General features: G+C 45.1%; 1 protein-coding gene across 11 annotated transcripts in view; it reads left to right on the plus strand.

Moving 5' to 3' along the window:
- celf2 (cugbp, Elav-like family member 2) overlaps window positions 1–13,720 on the plus strand; it is a 303,877-nt gene that overhangs the window by 98,482 nt on the left and 191,675 nt on the right. For 9 of the 11 annotated variants that reach the window (XM_069908438.1, XM_069908439.1, XM_069908434.1 and 6 more), the window contains one exon: window positions 4,987–5,183. In XM_069908438.1, the coding sequence (XP_069764539.1) occupies window positions 4,987–5,183 (197 nt within the window). Of the gene's footprint in view, window positions 1–4,476; window positions 4,558–4,783; window positions 4,830–4,986; window positions 5,184–13,720 lie in introns of those variants that run through there. The other 2 variants (XM_069908433.1, XM_069908437.1) reach the window with 2 other exon arrangements.

Consider the following 13,720-nt stretch of genomic DNA (forward strand, 5'->3'; position numbering starts at 1 on the left):
GACCGCTAGACTTGGCATCTTGATTGACGCAGTGGGGAGGTGAAGCTTATTAGAATGAATGTTAATCAAATGTGCTTTGATTTTTTAAAAATATTGCATTCAAAAATATGATGTTGGTACGTAGTAATAAAAATTATTAAAGATGCCTCGTACTGCACCAGAGTTTTTCCACTATATTCATACTTTCTACATAAGCATTTGCTTCTCTGTGAAATTCAAGTTCGCACTGACTTAATAATATATTAAAAGGCCAACTTGAACACAAGGGGGAGTCTCCTTTGTTTAGAAAACTGCACCAAAGAAACTCATCTCCACATTGAGTGAGGTGAAATGCAGGATTCTGTTGACACCATGGTTAAGTGAAAAAACACACTGGAGAAACTCAGCAGGTCAAACAGTGCCTTTATGTAGCAACGGTCAAGATACATCACCAACGTTTCACGGTCTGAGCCCTTCATCAAGGTGTAGGGGAACATGAGAGATGTCCGAACAAAAGGGGGGAGATGGCGTGGTGAGGGTGGGAGATGATAGGTGGAAGTGGAGGGGGGCAGGGAGGTGGGGTGGTGAGGGTGGGAGATGATAGGTGGAAGGGGGAAGGAGGCTAGGCTAGGTGGAGAGAGAAAGGAAGTAGGAACTGGAATGAGTTAAGGGGGGGGAGGAAATGGGGAAAGGTAAGCTGATTAGTGGAATGCAGTGAACTCAATGTTCCTGCCATGGGGTTGGAGGGTGCCCAGATGAAAAATGAGGTGTTGTTCTTCCAATCTGCGGGTGGTCAGGATGGGGTCGTGTGAAGGGCCATGGTCAGAGTTGTGAGCTTGAGACTGTGATTCAGAATTGAAATGATTCGCTGCGTGGAGGTCACTTTTGTTGTGATCGGAGAGGAAGTGTTGGGCGAAGCAATCTCCTAATCTGCGACTGGTCTCTCCAATTTAGAGAAGGCCCTCCCCCTCTTCTTCCCCCTTTTGTTTGGACATCTTTCATGTTTCCCCCACACCTTGATGAAGGGCTCAAGCCCGAAACATCGGTGATGTATATCTTTGTCACATAAAGAACACTGTTCGACCTGCTGAGTTTCTCCAGCGTTTGTGTGTTTTTCCCACGGTGAGTGAGTTCAGAACGGGGTGAAGTTACGCTGCCTGCCCCCCCACCCCCACCCTGCGCTCTCTGCCCTCTCTCCTCTCTCTCTTTCCTGCCCCCATTGAAGTTTTGTGTTGAAATCCTTGACAATTTTACTAAGGGGAGAGATAGACAGTATAAGGAGGAGGAGGTGGTCGGTGTGGAACATGGGTCTACTCACCCCATCTACTGCTGCCTGTTCTACTGAGTTACACAAAGTATCGGCTTCTTTTTCCCTGTGTTTGTGTCCAGCTCTGTTGACAAGATACTCTGGAATGTAACCAATTGATCAGAAGCAATCAGTAGGACAGCAAATCCTGAACACTACCTTCTGCTGCCTCTGGCAGGTGCCAATTGCCCCCTTATTTAGTTGATGCATGGGAAGGATATGCCTGGAATGGTGAGCGTCCAATGGTATTTTCACACAGCTGTCACCTCGATACAATGTAAGGCGGTGTTGGGTGTAATCAAATTAATAACTACGCTATGCAATTAAACCCAAATGAATTTCTGCTTAAGGCTTTTAAGAAGAGTGGTTTATTTTGGTGATAGGTGATTAGATTCATAAATGCACAATAATTTCTGCTGAAATTGGAAATGGGATGAATAAATAAAAAGTCTGTCGCCGCACCAAGCTGATGATGTGTCTCTATTTATCAAATGGAATGTTGACCCTCATTACCAGAGGGATTGAATTTAGGAGCAGGGAGGTTACGCTGCAACTGTACAACGTACTGGTGGGGCAACATCTGCAGTACCAGGTGCAGTTCTGGTCTCCATCATTTGAGGAAGGGTGTGTTGACTTTTGAGGAGGTTCAACGGGTTGATTCCAGAGATGAGGGGGGTTTGGCCTATGAGGAGAGATTGAATTGTTTGGGACTGTACTCGCTGTCTTGAAGAAACATATGAAGTTATGAAAGGTATAAGCTAGGGGTAGGCACATTGGTGGGGACCAGAACTAGGAGACGTGGCCTCAGGATTTAGGACGGAGATAAGGAGGAACTGCTTTTCCCAGAGGGTGGGGAATCTGTTGAATTCGCTGCCCATTGAAGTAGTGGAGATGACCTCAGTGAGTATATTTCGGATGAGATGGGTTAGATTTTTACATAGTAAGGGGAAAGGGCAGGTAGGTGGAGATAAGCCTATCGTCAGATCAGCCATGATCTCATTTATTTTTAATTTAGACATGGTAACAGGCCATTTCAGCCAACAAATCTGTGCTGCCCAAGTTGCACCCAATTAACTTACAACCCTGGTATGTTTCAAACAGTGGGAGGAAACTGGAGCCTCCAGGGAAAACCCACTGAGACACTGAGAATGTACAGACAGCACGGGATTCGAAACCCGGTCCCAATTGCTAACACTGTAAAGGCATTCACTAACTGCTATACCAACCATGCTGCCCCAGTTGTATTTATTGAATGGCAGAGCAGACTCAATGGGCTGAATGGCCTACTCCTGCTCCTATTTCCTACATTCCCTTTAAACACTTCGCTCACCCCTTATCTGAAACACTTCTCCTGGTATTTGAAATTTCTATCCTGTGGAGTTAGGGTTCTGACTGTCTACCCTATCTACATTATAATTTAATAAACTTTTACCAGGTTTCCCCTCAACCTTGGACACTCAGTTTGAGACGGCATCTGTGGAAAGGGAAACCGGTAGTGTTTCTGGTCCAAGACCCTCCATCAGAGCTAGGAATGACAGAAAACAAGTTTCTTTCAAGTTGCTGATAGGATGGGAGAGGAGGAGAGGTCAACAATGTGAATTCCTGCTGTTCTGACCTTGGGATGATCAGATTGGAAGGCTGGAACTGGAACCTTCTCTCGACTCTCTGAACTGACACCATGGGGTTTCACTCGCGATACGTCGTCCAGAATACAGGCAATGGTGGGCTTCTCCCTTCCCTTCTGAGATGATTTGCAAGGAGTGACGAGTGCCCATGAAAGGAAGTGTGTGGCGGAAAAAAGAGAAGAACCAATCAATGGGATTGGATGAGGAGGCTTGGGTAGAACTCAAACACACTGGTATGGAAATCAGTTGGGCCCATTGGAAAGTTTGCATTTGGAGAATTCAGTGTAAAGCAAGAAGAAAACACCCTGGAGGGTAAATGAATAAAGTGGAGACCAGCTGCCCCAATAGGAAAGATTTGAGGTTTGATCCTCTTTCCTGGCCTGGTTTCCTCCATCTACCTTGTGGTGATGCGTGTGTCTGCAGGGACTACTGTTGTGTGTGTGTGTGTGTATGCATGTGCTTGCATGTTCATACTGTGATCGTGGTTGGCTAGTGTTGACAGGTGATGAGCTTGCTTTTGTAGCAGTGTAGCTGCATCACAGGCAGTTGGAATCAAGTGCCTAAAGTCACGACGGGTGTACAGTTCCACCTTGCAAAGAAGGTATCACTTGTCTTCGGGGAGCTGGTGGGAAGAGAAGGCAGCCTGTCACTACCTCCCCTTCCCCGTCAACTGCCAGGCAGTGCTTCTCTGCAGGGAAGTCTGCAAATGTGAACTTTGTGGAAAGACTGGATTCGGCTTAATTGTTGCATGCTTTCTGTTGATCAGCTTCCTACCCACAGATGTGGGTATAAACTGGCCAATTGGATAAGCTTCGAGAAGAAAGCTGTACATTATCCTTGTCATTAGAGGGAAGGAAGATAAGTATTGAACTCTGGAATCCACTCTGAGCAAGGCTTCCCCCCACCCTCACATTTTCCCACCAAATCTGCTCTGAATCTCATGCCATCCATCCACACTGGGGGCGGTTTGCAGAGGGAGTGAGAATTTATTTAGATACAAAACAAAACATGGTTAGGTGTAGTGGTTACTGCACCAGGACTGTCTGTAAGGAGTTTGTATGTTTTCCCCGTGTCTGCAGGTTTCCTCTCTGGGTGCTCCAGTTTCCTCCCACCCTTCAAAACGTGCGGGGGTTGTAGATTCATTGGCTGTAATTGGGCAGCATGGGCTTGTGGGCTGAAAGGGCTCGTTACCGTGCCATATGTTGTTTAAAATAAAAACTGTGTGAGCCTGCGTTCAATTCTTCATGACTGCTTATCAGTTCAGCAGTCATGAGGAAAGGAGAGAAGTGGTTTAACCACAAGGCCTTGTGGTTGGACAAGAGCACAAGACAGGAAATCTCGTACAATGAGAGAAATAACTTGCAGAAAGGAAGAAGCAAACCAATCTCTCTCAAAAAGAGAGGAGCAAAATCTGCATATTCCTTAAACTGTTCCAAGATTCGAGATTTTGTTGATATCGAGCTAGACCATGAACTTGCTTTACAGATTTTACTGTTTCTGCGCATTACTGGAAACATTTGCATATTCATCATAATTTTAGTCATGCGCTGTGTGTTCTCGGTCCTTCCTGTCATGTGATCGTACCTTCCTTGACCTTAATCACGCTTTGCCTTGTCTTTAAGTTCAGCAACTTTTCAGTGAATAAAGGTAATTGTTAATTTTGAATTGTATTGACAGCTTTTCTGTACTGAAGCTGCGTATCGCCGGTAATAATGGTTTTTATCGCCTCTGCTCACTCCCGAGTGTCTCAATGTGTCGTGTGATGAATTATTTTTGGGCCTTGTGGGCAGGAGGTTGTGAAAGCTAATCTGGTGGCGCTGACTCCCTCTCGAGCAGCTGGCCTGCTCCATGCAGGGTCCACTTAACCGCTGCTGGCTTGCATGGGAGCACCCCTGTCTGATGACCAGTGTCTGAAAGTGGTCAGTCGCTCTTCTTCCAGGGGAGTTGTGTGGTTTGAGCAATGGTGTAACTGTGATGGGAAGTTAGGAATATCAGGTGTCCTGTTGCTAAGATGATATTTATTCAGGAAATCAATTGTTTGCCTGACTTGGTGCTTCTCTGTTTTGTTTTTAACAGTAACGGTACGAATAACAAGATGAATGGTGCAATAGATCACTCGGACCAGCCAGACCCAGATGCCATTAAGATGTTTGTTGGCCAAATCCCAAGATCTTGGTCGGAAAAAGAACTCAAGGAACTTTTTGAACCGTATGGAACAGTCTATCAGATCAACGTTCTCCGAGACCGCAGCCAGAACCCTCCACAGAGTAAAGGTATAGAGTTGGATTTTTATTAATGTGGCCAAACTACTTGCTGCGATGACCTTTGGGGTTATGTGCCCGGTGAGAGACTGTGCTTTCTTTAAAATTCTGGATTTGCCTACACGAATCTTTGCAGCATAAATTGCAAGATCAGTCTATTGGATTTGAATTCTGGATCTTGCGGGCATAGATTTAAAGTGAGGGGATAGATTAAAGAGGGGCCATAAGACATGGGAGCAGAAATAGGCCATTCAGCCATTGAGTCTGCCCTGTCATTCTATCATGAGCTAATCCATTTTCCCACTCAGCCCCACTGCCCGGCCTTCTCCCCATAACCTTTGATATCCCGACTAATCAAGAACCTATCAATCTCTCCCTTAAATGCATCCAATGGCTTGGCCTCCACAACCACCCGTGGCAACAAATTCCATAGATTTTCCACCCTCTGGCTGAACAAATTCCTCTGTATCTCTGTTCTAAGCGGATGCCTCTCAATCCTGAAGTTACGCCCTCTTGTCTCAGACTCTCCCACCATGGGAAACAACCTTTCTACTCCTCCATGCCTTTCAACATTCGATATGTTTCTATAAGATCCACCTCATTCACCTAAATTCCCAAGAGAACAGACCAAAAGCCATCAAACACTCCTCATATGATAACCATTTCACTACCTCAGTCAACCTTCTTTGAACTCTCTCCAATGTCAGCACATCCTATCTTAAATGAGGAGCCCAATACTCCCAAGTGAAGTCTCACCAGCTCCCTATAAAACCTCAGTATCACATCCCTGCTCTATTTCTCTTGAAATGAATGCCAGCTTCACCACTGACTCAATCTGCAAGTTTACCTTCAGGGGACCTGCACGAGGACTCCCAGGTCCCTTTGCATATGGGTATTTTCCATTTTCTTCCTGTTTAGAAAATAGTCTCCCTGTTTATTTTTTCGACCAAAGTGAGGGATCGGAGGTGTAACTTATTTACTCAGAGGGTGGTCTGTATCTGGAATGAACTGCTAAAGGAATCGACAAAAGCATGTGCAATTACAAAATACATTTGGACAGAAATATGGATAGCAAGGTTTCTAGTGCATGTACAAATGCAGACAAATGAATAGGCCAGAACTTAGTTGGCATTGATAAGTTGGGCCTATTCCGTTATGTTTGACTTCTGTGATCAGCAAAACCATCAGTCATCAAAATTTTTTGCCAACATGTGGAGTTCATGGAAAGTTTACAATTTCCCTTTCTGGAACTTGTGAAACTGTATTAGGCTCGGTGAGACAACGGATTTCACTTTTGGGGAGTTGTTTCCAATATGCCTTTGTAACAAAGAGGATAGAATGCAAAAGCAACACAGCTTGCTGTAGCTGCAAAGACCTTTGGTGAGATCATGCCTGGCACTCGGAACGGATATCTATCTACTCTGCTTCCAATACAATTATGGAAATTGTTCACTGGATTGATTCTGGGATGAGGGGATTTCAAGATTCCTTCAATGTCTTGGTAATAAAACAGATGTAATATTAAACACAATTGACTTACAACTGCCGTAAGCCAGACAAAGATTAGCCATGAGCAGAAACTGCCTGGTGCCCCTTACAGTCAGGGAAAGAGGGGAAAAAGAGAGTCACTGAGTGTCTGTGGATTCTCTTCCAGCGATCCTGCACCTCCACAGACATACAGACTCCAGTCCAAACCATTGGCAACCCGAGCACCAGATCCAAACCTCCGATACGCTGAGGAAGCCTTCAGCACCCTCTTCCCCCGCCCCCACCCCATGCATCCCAGTTTGATATTGCTACCCCCTTCAGCCAGCCTCTAGCAGTCCGCAGCCTGCTATGAGTCCTTTGACCTCAGTCGCCGATAGCCTGTGTGAATTCTTCGCCTCAAATCAGAAAGTGAAATTGATAGTTTTTTTTAAAAATCATACATAAAGTACAATATACAAATGTACTGAAATTCTTGTTTATTACAGCAACACAGATATGTATAAAACACTAATAAATCAAATTACCATATGAGGGACATAAATACTAAATAAAAGGTAAAGGATCGATGAATATTCACAGTTGCTGTTAATGTAAAAAAACGTTAGTGCAGAGAAAACAAAGGTGATGTCAAGGTAATACAGGTACACAATCCTTTATCTGGAACCCTCAGGGGACAGTGTGTTCTGAATTTTGGATTTTTCCGGATTTCAGAACAAAAGCCAGATTTAAGCCCTCCTGAATTGTCCCCTTCCAGTTGCGCTGCCGTCTCTCTCCCCCCCGCCCGCCCGAGTCGCGCTGCCGTCTCTCTTCCCCCCCCGCCCACCCAAGTCGTGCTGCCGCCTCTCCCACCACCCACCCGAGTCGTGTTGCCGTCTCTCTCCTCCCCCCGCCCAGCCAAGTCACGCTGCCATCTCTCTTCCCCCACCCCACACCGCCCAACCTAGTCATGCTGCTGTCTCTCTCTCTCTCTCTCTCTCTCTCCCTCCCTCCGCTGTACCAGTACCAGGAAAGAAAATTGCTAGTTTTTGGAGGTTTCCGGATTTTAGATGTTCGAATAAAGGATTGTGTACCTGTATTCTCTGGAGTTTAGAAGGGTGGTCTCAGTGAGGCACACGAGTTAATGAGGGAGTTTGAAAGGGTAAATGTAAGATTGTTTCCACCATTGGGGATCGAGAACAAGATGATAAAGTGCTGTCTATCTGAGTCTGCGGAAGAATTTTGTCTCTGAGGATTGTAAAGCTTTGACCAATGAATGAGTCATTGAAAATGTTTAATGCTGAGATAAATCAGAATTAGAACTTATTGTCGCGAACATGTCACAAAATTCATTGTTTTACATCAGCGTTATTGTGCATTACAGGTGAAAAACTTGCTATAAATTACACCTGTATATACACTATTTTTTTAAAAATTACATTAGTGCAAAACAAGAGGGGAAAAAATGAGGTTGTGTCTGTGGTTCACTGTCCATTCAGAAATCTGATGCTGTTTTTTGTAATGTTGGGTGTCTTCAGGCTCCTGTACCTCCATCTAATGCTTGAGGGTAGCGACTGCTTTTTTATGGCACCGTTTCTTGTAGATGTCCTTAATGGAGTGAAGATCAATGCCCATGTTGCTGCTAGCCTTTTCCTTTCCTGTGCATTGGCACCTCCATGCCAGACAGTGATGCAACCAAATGGACAATAGGAAAATGGAGAGTTGGAGGAAAGTGGAAACTAAGATGACAGTGTGAAAAGCTATGGGAGACAAAGAGAAGGAGCTGCGTGGTCCATTGCTACGAGTTCTGCTCTTATTAATAGCTAGATGATGGCTTATTGGCAGTGAATGAAGCCACACCTTTTGTGACCTCTGGCTATCCCATCATGCTTTACAACCAATGAAGGAAACAATTGGCATTCTGCATAGAGCAAAATTTAAAGTTTTAGGTGTGGAGAGAGTGAAATGTTGGATTGACTTCCCTATTGATCCATGGGAAGTGTGATGAAATCTTTTTAATTTCAATTAACTTAAAATTTGCTTTGCCTGTTCCGTGAAAGTTAAATGTGACTATTATCAAGGTTAATCTTATCGCCTGTTGTAGTTTTCTGTGAACTTTTCTTGTCAATTCAAAATGACACCTGATTATGAAGAGCTGCCAGTATTCGAACTTTGTTTTTGTAACACTCTAACTTACTGTTACACCATGCACTGCACTTTCGTTTTACTATACAGGCGCTCCCGACTTACGACCGTAATTGGGACTGAAGGATCGGTCCATATCTCGGAATGGACATCAGTTGGAATTTTGCCCGCATACTTGGATTAATGAAGTCTTAAAGCAAACTTTTTAATCAAAATTTTCGCTTTTGAATTGGATCTTCCAGCCACAACGTTAATAACTTTTCCATTTCGTGCATGAGCCCTGGCTGGTGCTTAGTATTGCGCTCTTCACACTAGCAGAACCTTTTACAGCCTCACATATTTTCTCTTTGTCCTTTAAAATTGTTGAAGCAGTGGAATGAGACAATAGAGTAGACCGTGTGCAATGTCGTTAACTTCTTCCTTCATACTGGTGGATAACTTTCATTTTTAACTCAGTGTCTTCCTTGTGGATCTATCAGCAAGGGGTAGGTTTTTCCTTTTGTTTGCCACCTTTCTAGTCCGCTTACAGAACAGCAACTGCATTATATTGCGCATGCGTATAAGAGTTTTTTTTAAAAAAAGTGGTCGTATGTGTGGATGGATGTAAGTCGCGTCGGTCGTAAGTCAGGGAGTAGTTTACCTAACCCTCACCCACTGTAATTAAGAATGGGTTGATTTGCCTGGATAGTCGACAAAGCAAAGATTTTTCATTGTGTCTCAATACGTGAGACAATAAGCAATTCAATTCCATACACAATTCAATTCAATTCAATTAACTGCTGGCCCCAGAATGGGTCCTTGGTTCATTGTCTCATCTTAAGAGATGCCAACTGGAGTAGTAGCTCAGTCGAGGCTGGAAGCTTCACTCTGTGGAATGAGGCTTAACCTCCAGCTAATACCTGGAGGGTTATTAATACAGAAATTAATTACGGTTATATACTTCAGTCTGAGGTTAGAATGGGCCCTACCTTCTCCCCACAATATTTGAAGCCTTTTCTGATCGAGAACCATGATTACCAATCAAGGACGGCACGTTTACTGAAGAGGGTGGAATGACTGGCATAGCAATAATGACTACGCTCTGACACCGCCAGTGACCCAGGTTTGATTCCAGCGCTGCCTGTAAGGAATTTGTGTGCTCTCTCCATGACTGCGTGGGTTTCCTGCAAGTGCCCCGGTTTCCTCCCACTCTCCAAAACGTACGGGGGTTGTAGGTTAATTGGTTGTAATTGGGTGGCACGGGCTCGAGGGTTGGAAGGGCCTGTAACCATGCTAAATGTCTAAATTTATCCATCACCCTCTGCTTTAAATCTAACCAATGGCTTCGTCTCCACAGCCATCATTGGATATATTATGTATTCACTACAAGGATGAAGGAGAAAACTACATGATGAAGTGTATTTAAAAAATCTCTAAAACCTGGAGCCCTAAGCTGTTCGTTCTCGGACGAATAACTTCCCTGGTGATATTACTTGGTAATAAACTTTGTTCTGACAGTAAATCCCAGACCCCTGTAAATTCTTCCAGCAACATTGACCTGCCCACAGGCAATCCAACCCCAATTTAGTCCTGACGACTTGTATTTTGTTCCATACCCCTGCCAGACAGTTTACAAGTTGCAAGTTCAAGTTTATTATTACATGTACTCAGGTGCAGTGAGAAAGTTCCCTCTGTACGCAATCTAGCTGGTCAACTCGGGTATGCCTCTTCATAAACAATCTCATTTGCATGCTGCTGGATGGAGTACTAAGGGAAGAATAACCCTGCCCCCACCGCCCAAAAAAAAAACCTCAGAGATACCAGTCACACTTTGGTACAGCTGGGGGAAGTGTTCCCTCTCTGCCAGAGAATGAGCCTCAGTACTGACCTCCGGTGCTTTCTGTGTGGACTTTCCAAGTTCTCCCTTTTCCAGTGTGGGTATCCTCTGATGCTCCATGTCACTGCCAAAGGCGCAGAGGTTGGTTGGTGAATTGGCCACTGTAAATGGTCCTGCGTGTGTTGGTGAGAGGTAAAAATCTGGTGGGGGGGGGAAATGTGGGACAGATGTAGAATAGGATTGGTGGAAATGGTCAATTTGTGCAGTTGTGGTCTGAAGACCTTTTATCTGTGCTGTTTTTCCAATGAGTCTAATGCATGGTAACCCAAACAGATGAATCTGATTGGATAACTTCCCTTTCGTTCAATGTCTGTGGTGCCTGCCTTGGGACACTGTCTGTACCCGATACTAACCTGCATAGCAAGTTCATCTAATAGTCTCATTGCATTGGGGGTATTTAAGGGACATAGATGAAAGGAAAATAGAGGGTTATGGGATAGGGAGGGTTTAGTAGTTTTAGGAAGGAATATATGCCAGCTCTTCAGCGCTTGACGTCCTGCTTTGCAGAAACTGCCAAAATGTTTGGCCTGGAAGTCAGCCTGAAGAAAACGGAGGTCCTCCATCAGCCAGCTCCCCACCATGACTACCAGCCCCCCCACATCTCCATCGGGCACACAAAACTCAAAACGGTCAACCAGTTTACCTATCTCGGCTGCACCATTTCATCAGATGCAAGGATCGACAATGAGATAGACAACAGACTCGCCAAGGCAAATAGCACCTTTGGAAGACTATACAAAAGAGTCTGGAAAAACAACCAACTGAAAAACCTCACAAAGATAAGCGTATACAGAGCCGTTGTCATACCCACACTCCTGTTCGGCTCCGAATCATGGGTCCTCTACCGGCATCTCCTAGAATGCTTCCACCAGCGTTGTCTCCGCTCCATCCTCAACATCCATTGGAGCGCTTTCATCCCTAACGTCGAAGTACTCGAGATGGCAGAGGTCGACAGCATCGAGTCCACGCTGCTGAAGATCCAGCTGCGCTGGGTGGGTCACGTCTCCAGAATGGAGGACCATCGCCTTCCCAAGATCGTGTTATATGGTGAGCTCTCCACTGGCCACCGTGACAGAGGTGCACCAAAGAAAAGGTACAAGGACTGCCTAAAGAAATCTCTTGGTGCCTGCCACATTGACCACCGCCAGTGGGCTGATATCGCCTCAAACCGTGCATCTTGGCGCCTCACAGTTTGGCGGGCAGCAAGCTCCTTTGAAGAAGACCGCAGAGCCCACCTCACTGACAAAAGGCAAAGGAGGAAAAACCCAACACCCAACCCCAACCAACCAATTTTCCCCTGCAGCCGCTGCAACCGTGTCTGCCTGTCCCGCATCGGACTTGTCAGCCACAAACGAGCCTGCAGCTGACGTGGACTTTTACCCCCTCCATAAATCTTCGTCCGCGAAGCCAAGCCAAAGATATGGGTCATCACAACATTGAGGGCCAAAGGGCCTCTACTGTGCTGTATTGTTCTATGTTCATTGCATCTTCTCTCTTCACTTGTTATCTTCAAAGTGTTCTATAATTTAGTAAATGAAGAACAAATCACTCTCATCCAGCATAGAAAAGCTTTAATGACAGAAGGACAATTGATAGGATCACTTGCTTGATCATAGTTAAGAACTGAATGTGTCCAGGCTACTTCCCTTTTGTTCAAAGTCTGTGGTGTCCGCCTGGCCAATCATGGGGAAGCATTGAGCTTGGGGAGTCGGCTGATGAGGCAGCGTCCGTGGGTAGAAATGGTTAGTCAATGTTTTGGGTCAGGAATAGTTGTCTGATCATTTCTACCCATGGATGCTGCCTGATCTTTGTCAGATCTGAGGCATGTCAATGCCTCTACTTAGGAGTTTGCAAAGGTTTGGTATCACTTTGGAAACCCAAGCAAATTTCTACACGTACGGAGGAAAGTGTGCTGACCTGCTGCATCATGGTCTTGAATGGAAAGCCATGCAGAAGGTAGTGGACACAGCCCAGGACGACACAGGCAAAAACCCTCCCCACTATAGAGAACTATACGGGGAACGCTGCCGTCGGAGAGCAGCAGCAATCATCAAGGATCCTCACCACCCAGCACACGCTCTGTTCTTGTTGCTGCCATCAGGAAAGAGGCATCGGTGCCACAAGACTCGCCCCACCAGGTTCTACCCCGTCCACCATCAGACTCCTCAACCACAAAAGCAATCAGGAATTCCGGAGTTTATTGATTTTTATTCTCTGTATCACACAGTTTGTTTACATGTGTACGTTAAGCAGAGTTTTTTTTATTGCAGTACTGATAAGTAGAAATTCTGCCTGACCCACAGGAAAAAGAATCGTGGGGTTGTATGTCCTCTGACAATAAATCTGAACTTTGAATTTCCTCCAGCTGCTCATTGTTTGCTCAAGGTTCCAGCGCCTGCAGTCTTTGTGTTTCATTGCCTGCAAATTTATCCCTGGCTTCCAGTACTAAACGGACTGTATTGTGCTCAGTTCTAGTTGCCTCATTACAGGAAGGATGTGGAAGCTATGGAGAGGTTGTACAGGAGATTTACCAGCCCTGGGTTGGAAAATGTGTCTTGACATAAGGATTACTTAAAATGGTATGTGAGTGGAAAGAAAAAGTTGAGAACCACTGGCCTAATCGAAACAGAATTTTCTACTCACTCACATTTGGTAGCTGAGCAAAACCTTCATTGGAGAATTCGGAAAGAGTGTTTTTCAGTAAGAAAGAGAGGTTAAAGAAGTGAATTCTGGCTGGGGTGGGGTATTTTCCCCAGAGGAGCCTGGAAAGATTTGGGGAATCTGTGTGATCATTTGGATGTGGACTTGGCTGTTCAAAAGTTAATGAGGCCCTTGAACATGAAATGAGGCAACCGTCCAGCCTTCTGCTGTAGCAAGACCCATCTGATAGAGCTGGGTCAGCCTTGTAGTGCTTGGAGCTTGCCATTTCCATGGTAACAGGTGGACTCAAGATGGAAATGAAACATTCGTTACATGTGTGTGCGCACTCAGCGTGTTGAACATGATTAGCAACAGGTGAAACTGCAACAACAAAGTGGTGATGTTGCCGGACTAATAGCCAGAG

This window comes from Narcine bancroftii, chromosome 13, assembly GCF_036971445.1.
Source record: "Narcine bancroftii isolate sNarBan1 chromosome 13, sNarBan1.hap1, whole genome shotgun sequence".
NCBI lineage: Eukaryota > Metazoa > Chordata > Chondrichthyes > Torpediniformes > Narcinidae > Narcine > Narcine bancroftii.